The sequence below is a fragment of the Lagenorhynchus albirostris genome, chromosome 1 (assembly GCF_949774975.1).
Source record: "Lagenorhynchus albirostris chromosome 1, mLagAlb1.1, whole genome shotgun sequence".
Taxonomy (NCBI): Eukaryota; Metazoa; Chordata; class Mammalia; order Artiodactyla; family Delphinidae; genus Lagenorhynchus; species Lagenorhynchus albirostris.
The window spans coordinates 50,259,806-50,280,476 of record NC_083095.1 but is presented as its reverse complement, the minus strand read 5'-3'; the positions used below and the strand labels follow the sequence as shown (position 1 = coordinate 50,280,476).

Genomic DNA, 20,671 nt, shown 5'->3' with positions numbered 1-20,671 from the left:
ATCTTACCCCCTTGTTCCTTATAATGAAAACACATATTTTAAACGTCTTTTAAAAATTAAGACTGGGGTGATTTATTAATCTTGTTAGGAACTCTGATACAAAGCACAGTAAAAGGCCACAGACCAGTAAATAAACAATGTGGCTTTTGGCTACTTTACAACTGCTGCTACGGCACTAAGAGGAAAACACGCTTTTTCATCACTTAGAACGAAGGAGTACAAATGGCAAATAAAAGTTTTAATCACGTCTCTGATTAAAAAGTTTAATAAAGCTTTAAGTGTCTGCTGGTTTAAATATTACCAATCTAAAAAAATACTTCAAAAATTTTTAGTTAACACGAGATTTATAGAGAAAGTTACTTGGTTTTGAAGGCAATGCAGTTGGTTCCTATGCCATAAGAAACTTATCCTCCAGCTTTATGAATTAGTAAAGTAGCAGACTGTATTACAGGCCTTGAGTCACATAAATTTATATAGGTTATTAGCATTATCTTTAAATGTACAATATAAACAAAACTGTACATGTATGGCATATTAACTTTGTTTTCCAAAATAATAGGCAACTCGTTAGCTAAAGACACCATAGTCTGCAAAAACAAAAAGGCACATCTGTATAAGATATATGCCCTTTTTTCCTCTATGATTGGGTTAGGTAGTCTGTTTACATTTCGACAAAACAATAAACAGTGCATTCTATTATTTTCGTTCTATTTTTCACTTTTGTCTTCAGCAGCAAATTCTGGCTTTTAAGACATGGCATTAAAGAGTTTAAGAACAGTGGGTGTTATTCACGATCTTCCTAAATGTAAAAACTAGAAGATGGTCAAAGAGGCTTAAAACTCAGTATCACCACGCACCCCCTATATGTGTATAAATTCACTGCCTTAAAAAGTCATCTGTTACTCAAATTTGAAAAATTCCACAAATGCACTATCCCCCTTCAGTGCAATCAATGTCACTTTAAACCATATTTTAGCAGAGTCTACAGTGCAAATATAAATTCTTTATACTGGCCTTTGGGCAGCACTGAGGATCCAAGACAAGGCAATGCTACTGATCACCTGAGGATAATGGTAAAGGACTTCTGTATTTTTATTTTTCCAATTTTTAAAAGCTTATTTGATCAGTAGCATTTTTGTAAGAGCATTATTTTTAAAAAGTACTAAAATACTATGCCTTTTTTGAATAAATTAAAAAAAAACTTTACAAATACCATTCCAGTGTCAATGACTACATATGGCTAGGGTCATTGAGGAGTTTCTGCATTTTCTAGCAAAGGCAGTCTATACAATGGGGGGTGCGAAAGCTCCCGTTTGTAAGTCTTTGGTGGCAGTTTTGGTAGGTGAGGGCTTGAATTCTGCCTTGGTGGAACAGGGGGAGCTTGAGGATGAGCAAGATTATTCTGACTAGAACTGAGCACGTAGCATCGACGTGGTACCCTTGGAGAGGGTGTGCTAGGAGGAGTGTTTGGAGAATTTGGACACGTACTAACGTCTCTGAACCAGTCTGGATCTCTGTGAAGATGTCCCAGTGGAGGTGGCTGAAGAGTAAACGGACAGTTTATAAAGTGTTCTGGAGGCCGAAGGGGAACTGGTGGAGGGGTATCGGGAAGAGGATCTCTCGGCGGCGGCGGTGGTGGACTATGCAGAGGCCCGTCAAATGCACCAGAAGGAGCAGGAACTCTGGGTTTTACCTTTGGAGGAGGAGGCTGTCTTGGCGGAATAGCAGGGGGGTCATCATCAGATTTCATAGTTCCCTCAAAAACAAAAAGATTAAATTATACCTCTGTTCTCCTGAAAAATCTGTAAGAAAAAGTTTTAAAAAGACTAAAGAATTCTTATGTGTTAAGTTAAATCCAGAGCCTCAAAACAGGTTAATCTGGTTTAATGATCAGATTTATGAGTAAATTACTCCCAGTTTCACTCAGGGCCCAGTTTAATATTTTGATATATGAGATGTTTTAATTGAAATCTTATAAAGCCTCAGATTATCTTGCTTTATATATACAGTTTATAAATATATGGTTTTATTTATAATAATGGGCAAGTGAGTAAAAAGAATATATAGCTTTGTAAACATGAAAGGACACGAAAGGACAAGAGGACTTAATATCCAGCTTCTGCTTTTTGGCCATTTACTTCTACTATCCCTAGTGAAGCTCAGTGGTGGTTCTCAAAGTGTGATCCAGGGATCAGCAACATCAACACTAGTAGGGAACTCGTTAGAAATGCAAATTCGTGGGCTCCACCCCAGACCTACTAAATCAGAAACTCTGGCCATCTGGTTTTAACAAGCCTTCCAGGTGCTTCTGACGCAACCTAAAGTTTGAGAAGCACCAGTTGAAAGTTTGGAGAATGGTTTGAATACTACAGTTCTTTCCATCTCCACCAGAAATAAAAGTACTTCTGAGCATCTGTGAATCTGCCCAGCCTCTTTTTTTAGAAAAATTATTATGAGGATTAAACAATTATTTAAGGTATTTTTCTAAATAAAACAACCTAAATATTTAAAAGCCATAATGGGTGACCAAATTGTAACTGACAGACTCTTTATAAGAACAAGCACTATTTTGAAGATTCACAACTTTGAATAAGTTGAGGCAAACCTAAGTCCTGTGGACTACCTTGGAATTTGATTTTTTGTTTTTGTTTTTTGGCCACAAGGCGCAGCATGCAGGATCTATAGTTCCCTAACCAAGGATGGAACCTGTGCCCCTGCAGTGGAAGCCCGCAGCTAACCACTGGACCACCAGGGAATTCCTTACCTTGGAATTTGAAGCATCATGATCAAATTTTTTTCGAGGAGGAAGTGGAGGAGGAATCAGTGGCTCTTCACTTAGTTTATGTAAACTACCACACGAACTAAAGAAAGACTCTGGGGGTAAAAAAGATTAGTTTAACCACAAGTCACAATGCAATCATAAGACAAAACTTTACTTCAATCTGTGATCACCTCTGCTATGGTATCTGTCAGACTGTACTGTAGCTGACTGTTGGTTTAGCTATCCTCTCCATTAAGGTGTAAGCTTTCTGAGGGCAGTGTGTATTTATTTTCATATCCGTAGCATGTAACACAGTGGTAGTGCCTGGCACATACTAGGTACTACTGCTAAATGAAAATATACTATTCAATTAAGATTAATAAGGAGATTCTGCTCCCTGAAAAGCCTTTTGTTTGTATAAACTGTACTAACTTCCAGAGAAAGATCATCCATAAACAGAGACCATGCTTTTTTTTTCCCGAAGTGAACATTATTTTTACTTGTTATTTTAACATCATGTTAACTTACATAAACATGCAGTGTAGATGACTGGTTTTAGACAACAGTCAAAAATTAAATCCTTAGCTAATCAACAGTATTCTCAGTGTAAAATACCATGCATTTTCTGAAGCAGCTATTATTGGATACATTTCCACACAAGTAATAAAACCTCCATATAGGAGACCATAGGGTAGGGTTGTATCATAGGACTCTTCTATTTGCAAGTCTTTCATTGATAATGGAAACATTACACAACTGCATTAAAGGAAATTTACAAAATAATAAAGTATTAGAGGAAAAATTACCCCAAACATGCCAACCAGACATAGAATAAGAAGGATTTTCACGTTCACTTCTTTTGTCTTTTTCATATGGTTAAAAAAATACCTGTAATTATGGACCAACTCCCTATTTTAATATCTCCACACACAGTTGGTGTAAAGATAGTGATCATAGCTTGTTTATCATTATACTGAGATTGGGTTTATAGGAGCTAGTTGGGAAAGAAGTTGGTGAGTTTAATTTTAAACACACTGAATTTGTGTGAACTGCTTATGGGACATCCAAGTAAAGATGTCACTCATTACTCCATGTCAAAAATTGCTGTCCTGATCACGTGATTCTGCAGTCACCTCAGAGTATCTTGATGGCTCACCGTGCCAGTAGCAGAAACAAAAAGTATGCCTATGGGGTGTTGGCAGATGGTGTGAGGAGGTTAGGTAGGGCAGTACCTGCTGTGAATATGTTCCTTTTGCTTGCCCAGCAAACTTTGCCCTGTCTTTGTCTCTTGGTGATGATGAATCCATCCCATATGGTTCAGTCAGCCAATTCTGCCCAGGGCACCCCAATTCCAGTCAAGAAGTAGACAACGGACTCACTTTCTTAACTTGATCAGATTTTTATCTGCCTCTCTTTTACGCATACAGCTGTGTGCTTCAGTGAAAGCTGATCTTACCCCTTAGCTCCACAGGTGGGGCCTGATTAGACCATTCCCTCAGCCAGAGTAACTGGTTGTCGACACATGAACTAATTCAGACTACTGAAATTTGAAAGGAGGTTTGCAAGAGGCTACTGAAAAGGAAGTTCCTTGCTCTTTTGGAAAAGCAGTCTGTTAGTCTTTCTCTGTACCTCTCTTTCTCACTTGACTGAACAAGGAAGCACATAACCAATACTCCTGCCACCACTCTCATGACCTTGAGGAAAAACAGCCTCAGATAAAGCTGATAATCTGGACAAAACAACCAAGAGTCAAAAAGAAATCTGGTCCTTAATAACATCATTAAAGTTATCATTAATAACTGAATCAACCAGTCTTAAAGCAGCCTTCCTCCAGACTTCCAGCTATCTGAGTCAGAATGCTTTCTTACTGCTTAAGGCAAACTTAGTTGAGTCTTCTCTTCCTTACAGAAACACACACGCTCATGGAAGCAGAAAACACCTTAATGATAATGGGATAGCTGTGAAAGTTTCTGAGTCTGACTCTACAGTCAGCCCACTTAACCACTTAAATGCAGAATGTTTCTCCATAGGAGGCACTCAGTAACCCTTGTTGAAGTGTGAAGTTCAACTTCAATTTTATTTTCTATTAAGAGCACTTCTCCACAAGATTATACAGGTTTTGTGAGCATTTTAAATAACCTTAGTATTCCAAACCAGTGAATGTAGGATAATTTACTTAACAATTTCTGTAATGTTAGCTAGCTATGTAAGTTACTTCCAATTTTTTATCATTCACTTGTCCATCCACTCAACAAGTATTTATTGTGCATCTGCTATAGTGCCAGCACTCTTCTAGGCACTAGTGATACAGCAGTGAACAGGAAGCAAAAATTCATGTCCTTCTGGAGCTTATGTTCTAGGTTGATAAGAGAGAATAAACATGATAATTAAGTAAAATGGCTATAAGTTAAAAGAAGAAATATTAGGTAGGGAAGGGGGAGCAATTTAAAAGAGGGTGATCAGGGAAGGCCTCACTCAGGTAACACCAAGCAAAAGCCTGAAGGAGGCAAGGGAGCATGCCATGAGGCCAGAAGGGTGAAGAGCACTCTAAGCGAAGGGAAGAGCAAGAGCATAAGTCCTGATGTGGGAATTTGTCCATTTTGTTCAGGAGGCACAGTAGCTGGAGCAGAGTAAACAATAGAAGAGAAGAGTAGCTGATGAAGTCTGATAGATCAAAGAAGGCCAAACTGCATAGGACCTTATGGGTCCTTTTGAAGGAGCTTTGGCTGTTACTCTAAGATGGAAAGCCACTGGCTTTAAGTACAGGTGAGAAGAGTCTAACCTACATGCTAAAAGGACCTAGTTGCTGTATTGAAAACAGACTAAAGTGTGGAAGGTGGGAAGTTAGGATGCTACTATAATAAACCAGGTAAGTGATGGTGGTCGCTTGGACCAAGGTGGCAGCAGTAAAGAAATGGTTAGATCCTGGATATATTTTGAAAGTAAATAAGACCTGTTGACGGATCACATTTGGGGTATGAGAAAAAGAAAGAAGTAATGATAACTAATATTTTCAGCCTCAGCAATTAGACAAATGTGGTTATAACTGAGAAGAGGAGGCAATGGGAAGAACAACTTTAGAGGAGATGATATCCAAATAGAGACGTCGAACAGGTCACTGAATACATGAGCCTAAAGGTCAAGAGACAGGTTCTGGGCAGAGAAAAAAAATTGGGGAATTATCATCATATAGATGATATAACAGTGAACGAGACATCAAGTGAGTGAGAAGAAAAGAGATTCAGAGACTTAGGGCCTTCCAATGTTAATAGGTTGGGAAAATGAAGAGAAACCAGCAAGAGAGACTAAGGAGCTAAAAGTAAAGTAGAAAAACCACAGAAGCAGGATGAACAATGTGATCTTCATGTACGTGATTTCTTCACAAACATTTTTTGGTATTCGGTATTAATGAAGGCAGAGACTTTGTCTTTCTAGTTTGCTGTTGAATCCTTAGTACTTGGCAGAGTAGCTGGTACCAAGTACTCAATTCTCTACTGAATGAATAACCAAAGGGTGTGAACATTTTTTTGGTTTGATACGTTGTTTTCAGATTTCTTTCCAAAAGGATCATACTAATATATCAATTTACAAGGGATAAGTAATATATGAGTATCTTTTAACATAGGCTTGCTCATATTTTGATGTAAACTGTCTATTCATGCCCATTGTTAATGCAGTCTTGCTGTTTTTCCCATTTTATGTGAGCACTTTTCATACTTTTCTTTCAGGATTTTAAGATGTTCAGAATTTTATGCAGTTATTCTCAATATTTTCTATTAAAATTCAAAACATGATTTTCTTTATCATATGGAAAATGTATTTTACTACCACCCAGAATAATGTCTAGAATTCCTGGTTCTCAAATGGCATACTGTTATGGGTTGAACTGTGTCCCCCCCACAGAAGTTATGTTGAAGCCCTAACCCCAGCACCTATGAATGTGACCGTATTTGTAAATATAGTCTTTACAGATATGTAATCAAGTTAGGATGAAAGTGAGCCTGAATTCTGTATGACTGGTGTCTTTATAAAAACAGGAGATGAGGGCTTCCCTGGTGGCGCAGCGGCTGGGAGTCCGCCTGCCGATGCAGGGGACGCGGGTTCGTGCCCCAGTCCGGGAGGGTCCCGTGTGCCGTGGAGCGGCTGGGCCCGTGGGCCGTGACCGCTGGCCTGCGTGTCCGGAGCCTGTGCTCCGCAGCAGGAGAGGCCGCAGCGGTGAGAGGCCCACGTACCGCAAAAAAAAAAACCAGGAGATGAGAAAATGAGATACAAGGAGAAGATGGCCATGTGACAACAGAGGCAGAGATTAAAGTGATGTATCTACCAACCAAAGGATGCCAAGGATTGCCAGCAAATGCCAGAAGAGGTAAGGAAAGATTCTCCTGTACAGGTTTCAGAGGGAGCACAGCCCTGCCACCTTGATTTTCAGACTTCTACCCTCCAGAACTGGACCTTAAGCCACTCAGTTTGTGGCACTTTGTTACAGAAGCACTAGAAACTAATATATGTAGTAAATACATTTCCACTGCTGAACAACCAGGAAAATAAGAAACATGCACAAACTCCAATGAAGCCAGGAAACATCTGGATCCTGAAGCTTCAATGCATCAAGGTGGACTACAATGTACATGAAGGAGACAAATGGAGGAAGATGAAACCCAAATGTCTATAGTGAGTGGGACTGACAAACAGCAGCAAATTTGCCCCCAGAGAACCAAAGGAGGGATCAGGAATTAAAGGCACTTGGTATAATGGAAGGCATGGACGTCAAAATAGAAGATATGATTACGTCTATACAAGGGCCAGTGAGAACCCCCAAATCCTATTCTCCACTTAGTGAGGCCAGGCAATTACCACATTCCCACCACTGCAGGAGACTGAGGGTTTTTATTCTCTGGAGAATCTAAACTTCAGATTTGCGAACACTAGTCTGTGCTGAAAACACAGATTTTCATACTAAATGCAGAGATCTCCCAGGCAGAAGATTCAAAGATCTTTCTTTGGAGAAACTAAACACTCTTAGAGAAAATGCCTCATAGATTCTGAAATTTGGGGACTTCCTAAGCAAAAAAAAATTCTCATCACTCTATCAGTCTAACAGTGAAACCTACAAGGCAACAAGCTTTGCCCATGGATATCGCACTTCCTATCAGTTTATATTGCCTCACTCTAAAATATGAACAGAAAGCTAAGGATCCCAGACAAGAAAGAAAAACCTCCAATATGAAAGACCACAACTAATAGAAGAAACTCAGAAAAGAAACCATACCAGAAACAAAATTAATTTTTTTCAAAAACTGAATAGTGAAACCAGACTAGGATGATATAAAAATGTCATGATCAGAGGGAATTTAGAATGAATTCTTAGAAATTCAAAATCATGATAGATGAAAAAAAAATAGAAAAGCTGGGCAATAAAGTAAGGAAATCTCCCAGAAAACAGAACACATAAAGAGATGGACAAGAGGAGATAAAAGAAAATCAGAGGATGAATCTAGGATGTACAATATGGAAAAGAAGCTCCAAAAAGGGACTCAGAGAACATGGCAGGGAAGAAATTATTAAAAAAATGATACAAGGAACACTTTCTAGAAATCAAATACATGAGTCTCTAAATTTAAAGGGCTCATTACAGACAGCAAAATGAAAGAAGAAAAAAAGACCCACATCAAAGCAGATCATTGTGAATGTATAGATCATTAGGAATAAACAGAAGATCCTAAAAGTTTCTTGAATTTAATGTGGCAGAGACTGCTAATTGTCCCCCAGTGCACCTGTCCCTTTCTTCCTTTTAGTAATTCCATGAATTTTAGCAAGACAAAAGGCTGTTTAGTTACAGACAACATTTCTTAGCCTCCCTTGCATCTGTGTCCATGTGACTAAGTTTCGGCCAATGGGATGAGAGCAGGAGTGATACCTGCAACTCCCAGATCACTTTTTGTAACAAAGCTCCTTGCCCTCCATGTTCCTGCTGGCAGAAAAATGGTAACAACTCAAATCAGTTGCTCAAGACTCAAGAGATGGAAGCCAAATTTTGAGAATCCTGAATAGCCTGCTAGCCTGAAAACCTTATAGAGAGGAGTTGTTTACTTGCTCTGGCTATTTTGAGAAGTAAACTTCTATTTCATGTAGGACACTGTATTTTTGGGTCTCTTTGCTACAGCAAGTAAACTCCAGTTTTCAAAAAAATAATTAAGAATGTAGCATCACTGGGCTTCCCTCATGGCACAGTGGTTGGGAGTCCGCCTGCCGATGCAGGGGACACGGGTTTGTGCCCCGGCCCGGGAGGATCCCACGTGCTGCAGAGTGGCTGGGCCCGTGAGCCATGGCCGCTGGGCCTGCGTGTCCGGGGCCTGTGCTCCACAACGGGGGAGGCCACGGCGGTGAGAGGCCCATGTACCGCAAAAAAAAAAAAAAAAAGAATGTAGCATCACTGTCAGAAGGATTTTTGTCTATTTTGTTCAGTGCCACTTTCTCACACCTACAACAGTACCTGCATGTAACAGGCATTTAAAAATTATGCGTGAATGATATTAGACTTCTAAACAGCAAGTATGAAAGCTAGAAGACAGTGGGAAACTGTCTTCAAGATTCTGACTGAAAATGATTTAAAATTCCATACCCAGCCAAACTTTTTTTTGGCTGCACCATGAAGCTTGTGGGATCTTAGTTCCCCGACCAGGGATTGAACCTGGGGCCTTGGCAGTGAAAGCGTGGAGTGGACTGCTGGGGAATTCCCCCAGCCAAACTATTAACAACTAAATGTATAAATACATTTTCAGAAATGCAAGAACTTAAAAATTTATATCCTATGTATCCTTTCTCAGGTAGCTACTAAAGATGTACCCCTACCAAAATAAGGAACCATATCAAGAAAGAAGACAAGGAATCCAAAAAACAAGAATCCAACACAAGAGAGATGAAGGGAATTTCTAGTATGACAACAAAAGAAAGTTCTAGGATTTCAGCTGGGTCAGAGGCCAAGACAGCAACCAGTCCCAACTGGAGCAGGACAAAAGAGCATCAGGAAGGAAGTTTCCAAGTTAAAAAGCACACACACAAAAAACCCCCAAAACAAAAAATCCTAGATAACTTCCCTAACTGGTCTGACTTTAAGGAAAACTGTGCTGTAAAAGGGTGTGGGAAGATGTAGCAATAGATGTTTAAAAACTAACAAACAAAAAAAAAATCCTAAACATTAATGAAGCTATTATTAACTTCAGGAAACAGAGCTGTACAAGAAAGGAAGCATGATCAGAGTATACACTCCTTGACTTGGCAGTGAATAATATTTTCCCCAAATGCGCTAAGTATATTAGGTAAAGGGTGAAATCTTCATCTACCATAATAGGAAATCAGTAAACACTGTCTAAAATGAATGATTCAAGAGAGAGAAAAATATAAAAACATCATTTAAAAATGTGGAAGAATCACTGGAAAACAAGGGGTGGGGAGCCATCAGGTAGAACTGTTGTTAATTTCATCTTGTGTTTTTAAGCACTATTTACCTTTTAAAACTCTATGCATATATCACCTTGATAAAAATTTAAAAATTAAAATAAAGTACAGAATTGAACATTTAAAAGAAAAACTTTACTTTTCTCACAAGACAGAAACTCTCTTGCTACTATCTAAATGATTCACATTTTACTATGATAGAAGCAGAAGTCCTCTAGATTATCTTGGGAGAATTATTCCTGAAGCTGCTGTGTCCCTTTGGGTTATTTTGTTTTAAACCAATGACCATAGAAAGAAAGGTGACAGTATTTTACTTAAAATGCTGCTTTAACTAAAAAAAGCTCATGAGAAGAAATAAGTGATCAAGGTTGGCCTGGGAACCTGATAAACATTTAGTATTATTCCTATAGGAAATGAATTGGAAGGAGTGGGGAAGAGGAGAGGCAACTGATATGAAATCACTGCTCATCCTGTGCCAAGTAATGTGCTAGCTGCTTCTAAATAGTTATCTCATCTGACCCTTAACAAACTGGATATGCTAAGTAATTTGTTCAATGTCATACAGCCCCTAGAACACAGATAGGTTGTAAAATGATGAAAATAAACTGTAGTAAAGTATAAATAGTACCCAGTTGAAAGAAAATAATTTGATTTATTTATAAGAATTTCATTCATTTCTTAAAATTTTGAAATGTTGCTAAAACCCAAACTATTCATATACAAATTTTATCAATTCAATTATTATCTTTATAGTCATTTCATTAGAATCGACTCAAATTCTTACTTACTTGAATGAGGCAAGAGGACTGGAGCAAAGATGCTATTGCTTCCTATCGGAATGAGAAAAATCAATTTGAAAAGGAAGGTAATATGTACGGTTATATTTTTAAAATATGTTTGCATAAAGTAACATACGTAATAACACACACAGAGTTCAGAATTTTATCATCCTCTTTGGCCATGTTAGTTTTTAAAGAATGAACCTGGTATTCTTTGTACCTGGAATGTTTTTCCTTTCTTAGCATAAGTAGTTCCCTCTCAGTCTCTTTTCAAATTTCCTTCACAAAACTTATCTGCTTTGTTTTCTTTTTCATTGTCTACTGCTCCCCTTTAGAGTAGCATTGGGGGTCAAAAGGTTCTAAATAAATCTTTGTTGAATGAATAAATTAGAAAATAATATGCATAAACAATGCACAAATAATGCTTTACTCCCATGTTAACCACTATTTTCACACATAGATGTCACTTTTCACACTAATATAGTTTGCAAAGGATTCTACAGTTTCCTAATTAAAATGATGAAAAGAATTAACTGAAACACAAGATTCCTTTTTTTGCCAAATAGTTTACATCAAATACATACCACAGGAACTGTTGAGATCCACATCTAAAAACACACTAAGGTCTGAAGAAGCAGACACTGGTGGAGTAGATGGTGTATTTGGAGAGGTTGGTGCTGACACTGTTGATTCAAGCTCTGTTTCAGCAATCCGACTAAAGCTTATTTTACATGGTTCTCTTTCTAATGGTGTTGGATGACCTCGTAAAGTACCTGAGGTAGAGCCATGTCGGCCTGTATTAGGCCTTATTCCAGGAGATTTTAAAGAGAAAGTTGATTTCCTAGGCTAGGAAAAGCAAATATAATTACGATTACAAACTCGCATGTACTTTATTATGACTTAGTATTACCTTATTAATTCTTAGCATACAGTTAAGAGAGTACAATAAATACCAGTCTGCAAGGACAGTCTGTAACATTCCAGTGGAACGCTTTGGGATTTGACTGGCTTAATTTTAACACTGACTCGAATACTGTATAAGTAAACCTCTTTTCATACTACAGAAATAAAATACTGCGAAATCTGTGTGAAAACAACTGTTTGCTCCCCAAACACTTGAGCCTAAACTTCTTCAAATTACTGATATCAATTTCACAAATATTCACCGTAGACATAATATATGCAACATATTATGCTAGGTGCTTTAGGAAAAAAAGACCGTTTTTTTCCCCCTCCCTAATAATAAATGACCAACCTCCACAATGATACTTTTCAGTCTTTGGAAAAAATTGCTATCATTATCTCCCACCTTCAACCTCTACTCCCTTTTAAAACCTCTCCCAGTGGTAACCTAATGAAAAAACATGAACTCAGATTCAGGTAACTTGAGTTAAAACCTCAAATGTGCCCATATCTAGCTATGTAAGCCTTGAAAAAGTTATTTAACTCCTTTGAGCCTCAGTTTTCATGTCTGTAAAATGAGAGTAAGATCAGTATCATACAATTGTTGTGGAGATGAGGTAACATGAAACTACCTGGCTCGAAGTTGGTGTATCACAAATGTTTTTACTTCCTTCCACACCTTGCTTCACTTTCAGCTACTTAGAATTGGTCTTCTACTACTTCTGTTGTCACTGCGAACCCCAGGAATAAAAGGAACTACTGTATAGCAGCAAATTTTAGCGAGAGAGGTGGGTTCCAGTGGTAACTACGGACAATGGTGCTCTTATGGCAGGAGCGAGGGTCACGTCAGAAGAACTGATATCTCTCCTTACTCCTTCCCAGGTCTTTTCATTTCCTGTTCCACTAGCTACCTGCCATTTAGGTTCTCACTTTCTCACAGCTTTTCCCCTTATACTAAGAAGGATCAAAAATGGACAGATAAACAAGTGGTACTAAGATAAAGGATGAACCAGATTTTATCAAAATGCTAACTTTTCCCCCACAGTATATATAATTTTAGAAATAGTATAAACACTGCAAAACAAAACACTTAAAAACAGCTATTCAAGCAAAGTACAATTTTAATGGAAATAGTCTGTTGAACAACTAAAGACAGCATTGTTTTAAAAAACAAATTTTTCCAAAACTGTAATGGACTTACAAATCGAGGTGGCTGTTTGCAGTTCCGGGGTTCAATTTCTAGTGACTTGTTGAACAGATAATCTGTAAACTCTTTTTCAGAAGCATTTCCCATGGGGTTAAGGTTTTCAAAGAACCTCTGGAATTAAACAAATATCCATGAGTACATATTTTAGATTTTATTAAAACGTTTACTTCATCAGTTTAATACAAAAATATCATCAACAAATTAACAGATCCTAATGTCTGAAAAGTCCTCAAGAATTGCTGATTCCAATCTCTCTATTTTCGGATAAAAGTATAAAGTTTTTATGTAAGTTGTATATTCCAGTCTTAAAGTTCTTCTAAGAAGATGAACAGATTTTTCACTTATTACTATCTTAATGGCTCAGTATCCCTCAGTTAACATTCCTACTCATTATAACAACAAAATGATCATCAGTAATAAGCTGTCAAAAGTGATTAAAACAGAATTATAGTTATAATCCATGATGAAACTTTGATGATCAGAAAAAAAATAGAGATAAATTGGATTAAAGTCTATTCAAAAGTAATTTCAAGAAAAATTATATAAACATATCTATGTTAGCCTCTAGCAAAGTAACTTTTTTGTCTTTACTAAAAAAATATTTTCCAAGCTTACATGTTGTTTTATAAATTAGTTTATAAATATTTATTTATATACTAGTTTATAAAACAGACATATATTAAAATTTTGTTTTTCATCTTTATTGGAGTAATAGCTTTACAGTGTTGTGTTAGTTTCTGCTATACAACAAAGTGAATCAGCTATATGTATACATATATCCCCATATCCCCTCCCTCTTGAGCCTCCCTCCCACCCTCCCTATCCCACTCCTCTAGGTGGTCACAAAGCACTGTTCCCACTAACAGTGCAGGAGGGTTCCCTTTTCTCCACACCCTCTCCCGCATTTATTGCTTGTAGATTTTTTGGTGATGGCCATTATGACTGGTGTGAAGTGATACCTCATTGTGGTTTTGATTTGCGTTTTTTCTAATCATTAGTGATGTTGAGCATCTTTTCATGTGTTTGTTGGCAATTTGTATGTCTTCTGTGGAGAAGTATCTATTTAGGTCTTCTGCCCATTTTTGGATTGGGTTGTTTGTTTTTTTGATATTGAGCTGCATGAGCTGCTTATAAAATACAAGTTTTTAAGTAAAAAATTTAGATGATTTAACAAGGTACAAAAAGAAAAATAAACAGTAATCTCATCAACCAGAGATCTCACTGTTAACATTTTACTATTGGAATATCCTTCCAATGTTTTAACTCTGTGTGTGAATATATGTACATATACATATATTGTAATTTTTTTCCTGCAAAATTGGGATCACCACATAGCTATTTTTAGCCTTTTGAAAGTATTCAATTAAATTTTTCCTGTATGGTTTATTTACTTTAAATTATACAAACTTTAACTATATAATACTTCATCAGATGGATGTTCCAGAATTTATTTCACCAATTTCCATATAGGTAGTAACCCACATAGATGTTTTCTAATTCTTTGCTATTATAGTAATAATTATTGTTATTATCAACTCCTTGTGCATAAATTTTTCTGTGCATTTCTGATGACTTCCTTAGAAAAATTTCTTAGAAGCAAATTACTGGATTTAGCTTTATTTAATTTTGAAGTAGCTTAGAAGCATATATACAAATAAGTTCTGGGTTCTAGCTTTAGCAGTAGGCAAAATGAGCTTTAGAATTTCTAGTATAAAATTCTTCCATTTTTCAGGCGTTCTGCCAATTTCAAGAAAATGATATTACTCTTTTAACAATATTGAAACAATTTATTCTTATATTCAGGTTAGCTAAATTAAATCAAATGGACCAACAGTAATTTAAAGACTTTTATAAAGTTATAATTGTGATTTTCTCATCCTTTGCTCTATTTTTTTAAATACTATTTCATTTGGTTAACTATGCTTTGAAAGTGATTAGCTACTTTATCTACTTTTTAAACTTACTTTGAGTCAATCTATAAAGAAAGCATTCTCTGCCCCTAATCCCCAAAAGAATGCTTTAAACAACAGTAGGATGTCTAGATTGTATCACAGAAACCTATTAGGAATTACTGAGATATGAATGCTAAAATTACTATTTTAATTATACCCAGCTACAATGTAACATTATTTCTGGGAGGAAATACAGTGTGAACTCTAATCTGGGCTTCAAGAACATTTCTTTTTTTTTTGGCTGCCCCACGCAGCTTGTGGGATCTTAGTTCCCCAACCCGGGATTGAACGCAGGCCCTCATCTGTGAGAACACAGAGTCTCAACCACTGGATCACCAGGGAATTCCCTCAAGAACATTTCTTTAGCCCTATGAAGCACCACATCACAGAGGGTTGGCTAAATAGTGAGAGAAGGGGATGAAATAGGTGACAATTTTCTTTAGAGCAAGTATCTGTCTATATTTTCATAATGGTGCATACTTCAGGTCATTTTTTCTTAGGACTTTAGGGTTCTTTGATTTGAACTGGGAACAAAGAATAGTTACCATCTTACAATTTAGGAGAATGGGAATGATAGTGACCATATTCACTCAACATGCCCAGCCTGCAGACTACATCTGAAAGTGTAGCACAATTTTTAATGTGAAAGGTGAATTTATTCTGATAGTTATCATATGTTCTGAATTTCAAATAAGTATAATACAATAAAACTCACTATAAACATAATACCATAATTTACTCTAATTTAGAAGATATTTCACATCTTATAGTACCACAGAATCAGTATTATGAACTATTGCTCAAAACAGAATACCAAGTGAGAAAATGTTTTAAAAAAATCATTTTTTACTATGCATATATACACACCACTCTCCCAACCCCTTCCCCTATTTAAATGCAATGTTCTTATAAAGGGATTAATTACCTAATGTTACATTGGCACATATAAAATATCTAAAATGTCTATCAATCAATGATAGTACTGGTAGTGAATTTTCTTTTTACTGTGTGGATATCAGAAAGTTTCTTTCATTCCACTTTGTCATTCATTTTTTGAAAGCGCTACTTAAACCAGCTGCACAAAGAAACAACAATGTCAAGACAAAGTGCCTAATAATATTAATAACTGCAGACTGTTAGTGCAGAATATCTACTATTCACCACTCCTATCTATTGATAAATTAACTCATATTATTTTCATAGCAAAATAAAGATCATAATGTATGGTTATGCCATATCTTAGAGAGGGCAGAGGATTTAACGTGTCCTCTTTTTAAAGAAAAGCAAAGAAAATATTTACCCTCATTTCTGGTTCTATCCGTAAACAGTAAGGTTGATTCTGATATTGCTGAATTTCTCCAGTAATTTCAGCTACTTTCCTCCTCTTACTGAAATTGATTAAATCTTTCCCTTTCTTTTTTAAAAAATCATTATTCCCTTCTTCAGTCTTCAGAATATTTGTTAAATATATTCCTAGTAAAAAAAAAAGTGTTTGAAGAAAAGTTTTAAAATTGGTTACTTAACCATTTGGGAAAACAATTGATCTAGTAAAGTCAAAAGACATCCTATAATACAGCAGTTCTTACTACTAAAATCTCTGATATATTTAATAATCAATCTTACATTAAGAATATTTTTACATGGATGGAAACAATTTAAAATTGAAAGAAAACTAGGGTTTATAAAGAGCTTAATTTGCCATTTCTTAGTCTAATAGCCTAAAATAAAAGGGAGGATTCATTCACAAAGTCTAAATTGTAAGTGTTAAATCTATTCTAGCCATTTTAATATTTCTTATAAATCTTTAATGCCAATGATCTTAAATGATTACTGATCAATATATTAATTTTAAGCCAATTCTGGTTAATAAGACTACAAATTTATAAATTAATTCTGCCCTCCCAAAGCCTGTAAATTAGATAGAAAAGAATTATTCTTCAGTTTTGGACAGGAAGAAAATCTTCAGTTCCTCTTTCATGCATAATTACTGATTCATTTAAATCAGTGGTTGTCAGCTGGGGGCAATTTTGTCCCCCAGAGGATAGATATCTGGGAATGCCTGGAGACATTTTTGGTGCATGCTATGGTTTGAATGTTTGAATGTTCAACATTCATACATTGAAATCCTAATGCCCAGTGTGATAGAATGAGGAGGTTAAGGCCTTTGAGAGGTGCCCTCATGAATGAGACTACTGGTCTTAGAGATCCCACAGAGCTCCTTACAACTCTACAAGGTAATTACTAGAATCTTCACTTTATAGATAGAGTTTACATACAGAGTTTAGGTTTTATTTATCAATATAGAAAGCTAATAAAAGCAAATATGCTCAGATATAAAATCAGGACAATCTGCTTCTAGAGGCTAGTCTCTTTTCACTATATAACAAACTCTCCCTCAAAATATAAATCCATTTTTAGTAACTTACCAAAAAAAGGCACACAAGGTGGATTGATTGACTTAAGTTTCAATAGATATTTTTTAAAATGATCTTGACTTAATTCCACAGCTTCATCCAAAATTTTCCTTTTTCTTTCCTGCAATGCCTTTAAAATATATAAACTGAGCATAATTTGCTTTTTTACAATTCAATCATATTTTATAGATGCAGAGCTTTCAATTTTAAAATTTTGCAAATATTTGAAAAACAATTTTTAAAATTAAGAGATGAGTACTATTTTTATCTGCACTTGCTGGAAATGATTTCTTATCTATAAATATAAAACTTTAAAACTTATTTTTTTCTAATATAAATTAGAGGATTAAACAATAAAAAAATCTTCCACAGGATATTATTAGTTATAATCCTGATTAGCCAGAGTTTCAAATTATAGCTGTTGGAGAAAAATATAATCCCATGGCATTCAAATACTTTTCCACTGAAAGATCTTTTGGGGCTAAGGGTAATAAGGTTTTGGTAAAGAGGAGAAGGCTGTGGGAGGGAGACAAGAACTGAACAAAAATGTAGTAAACCAAGTAAGCAGTCATTTATTTTATATTTCATTATTACATTTTTTAATTAAAAATGAATTATTTTATTTTAAACCTGATAGATACACACACACACAAACTGACAGCAAACATTATACTTGATGGAAAACGATTCAACTCATTTCCTTTTTTTTTTTTTTTAAGATTTTTTTTGATGTGGACCACCTTCAAAGTCTTTACCGAATTTGCTACAACACTGCTTCCGTTCCACGCCCCAGCCCTTTGGCTGTGAGGCATGCGGGACCCCAGCTCCCCAACCAGGGACCACTCACTCACCCCCCGCACACTGGAAGGCGAAGTCCCAACTACTGGACTGCCAGGGAAGTCCCTCAACTCATTTCCTTTAACTTAAGGAAAAAGCAAAGGTGACTGCATTGTAACTTTTATTCAGTACTATACAGAAGTCCTAACTAGAATGGACAAGAAAAATAAAGAAAAGACTAGGGATTGAAATGAAAAACTGTCAGTATTCACAGAAGAAATGATTGTCTGTGAAGACATGAAATAAATCTACAAATAGAATGTTAATGAGAGAATGTAGCAATATTGCTGGATATAAAACCAACAGGCAAAAATCAACTGCATTTCTAGGTATCATCAACAAAGAAAACAAGATTATTAAAATATTCTAATATAAATCTAACAAAACAGATGTGAGATCTTCATCAATAAAACCACAAACTGTATTAAATAAATAAATAAATGGAGAGATACACCACGTTCATAGTTGGGAAGATTCATTATTGTAAAAATGTCAGTTCTTCATAACTGATTTATAGAACCAGTATAATTCTTACCAAAACCCCAACCTTTAAAATAATTAAACTTAAAATGATTCTAAAATTTATATAATAGCAAGGGGTCAAGAGTAAGTCACTCTTGGGAATTTCCTGGCAGGCCAGTGGTTACAACTCGGTGCTTTCACTGCCAGGACCCAGGTTCAATCCCTGGTCAGAGAACTAAAAAAAAAAAAAAAGAGTAAGTCACTCTTGAAAAAGAATGATTGGTGGGGACTTGCCCTACTATACTGTATCAAGAACTAGTATAAAATTACAGTAATTTAAACATGTGGCACTAGCACAGTAATAATCAAATACATCAAAAGAACAGGATAGCGGGACCAAAAACAGGCCCACACATTTATGGATACTCAACTTACGATACAGCTGACACTACAGATCAACGGAGAAAGAATGGACTTTGAATAAATGTGTGAGATCAACTGGCTAGCCAAATGGAAATTAGATTCCATACTCAAAACTCATTTCCAGCTGGATTAAGGACTTAATGAGAAAGATAAAACATTAAGGTAACAGAGGAGGATCTATTATACAAGACACCAAAAAGCACAAATTACAAAGGAAAAAATAAGTAAATGTGACATTAAGAATTTTTGTTCATCAAAAGACATCATAAAAAATGGTGAAAATAGAAGCTTCAATCTGGAAAAAGATATTTACAACACACATAACTGACAAAGGATTAAAATCCAGTATATGAGAGAACTCATACAAATTCATTAGAAAAACTCAACCAAAAAAGTAAAAAATTTCCACAATACAAAGAGCCAATAAAACATCTTAAAAGAGGTTCAAACTCATTAGAAATTAGGGAATTATAAACCCACACCACAAGACTAGAAAAATAAAGAGAACTGACAATATCAAGTGTTAGCGAGAATGTGGAACAACCAGAACTCAAGCTTCTGGTGGGAGTATAAACTGGTACGATTAATACTTGAGAAAACAATTGGGCATTATCTATTTTATCTATTCTATCATCCAATAATTCTACTCCTAGGTATACAACTTAAGAGAAATTTGTGCATGTAAGCACCAGGATAGATGCAGAAAATGTTTATGGCAATATTACTGATAATAGTGCCACACTAGAAACAATCCAAATGACCATCAGCTACCTAACTAACAAATAAATAAATAAATAAGCAAATAAAGAAATAAATTTTGGTAAAGTTATTTCTATAATATGTTACAGCTATAAAAAAAAATGAACTATAGTTAAAAAAACAATATGGATGAATTTTAGGAATATAATATGTTGAGTAAAAAAAGTCTTAGAAGAATTATATTCATATATAATTAAGAAACATGCAAAATGAAACAACACTGTTTAGAGATACAAATAGTAAAACTATAGAAAAAAGCAAGAGAATGATAAGCACAAGATTCAGCATAGTAGCTGGCTCTGAAGGGGCAAGGAAGGAGATGGATTGGGAGGGGTTCTTAAACTGGAGGCCAGGTAAACAGGTATTCTTTGTATTTTTATTCTTTATACCATATACCTATTTTTATAAATATTGTTGAATATAAATATTCAACACTTTAAGAAACTAAAGCTTAACGTCTCAAAATGAATACACTCCTTCAGAGTTTTCAAAATGAGAACTGAAATTATTAGTCCATTAGATAGATTATTTGGCAATATTTGACTATTAATATCTTTAATATAAATAAGTCCATACAAATCAATAACATGCAAACACCCAAACAGAAAAACACACACATGAAATCAGTCTAACCCTCCATTCCCCTCTAATCACAACCCATGGTAAGAACCGATGTGAAAAGAAGAGTATGTATCCTTCCACACTCTTCTCAATGC

The 20,671-nt window shown here is 35.7% G+C and overlaps 1 protein-coding gene across 1 annotated transcript in view; it reads right to left on the bottom strand.

The window, feature by feature from the left end:
* Positions 1 to 47: 47 nt before the first annotated feature.
* The window catches only part of SOS2 (SOS Ras/Rho guanine nucleotide exchange factor 2), a 100,114-nt gene continuing 79,490 nt past the window's right edge, over positions 48 to 20,671 (bottom strand). Inside the window, exons 17-23 of the mRNA XM_060142866.1 lie at positions 17,487 to 17,604; positions 16,361 to 16,533; positions 13,103 to 13,219; positions 11,583 to 11,844; positions 11,008 to 11,049; positions 2,765 to 2,874; positions 48 to 1,756 (exon numbers count right to left, since the gene is read on the bottom strand). Of these exons, the coding sequence (XP_059998849.1) occupies positions 1,247 to 1,756; positions 2,765 to 2,874; positions 11,008 to 11,049; positions 11,583 to 11,844; positions 13,103 to 13,219; positions 16,361 to 16,533; positions 17,487 to 17,604 (1,332 nt within the window). The 3' untranslated portion in view covers positions 48 to 1,246. The remainder of the gene's footprint in view (positions 1,757 to 2,764; positions 2,875 to 11,007; positions 11,050 to 11,582; positions 11,845 to 13,102; positions 13,220 to 16,360; positions 16,534 to 17,486; positions 17,605 to 20,671) is intronic.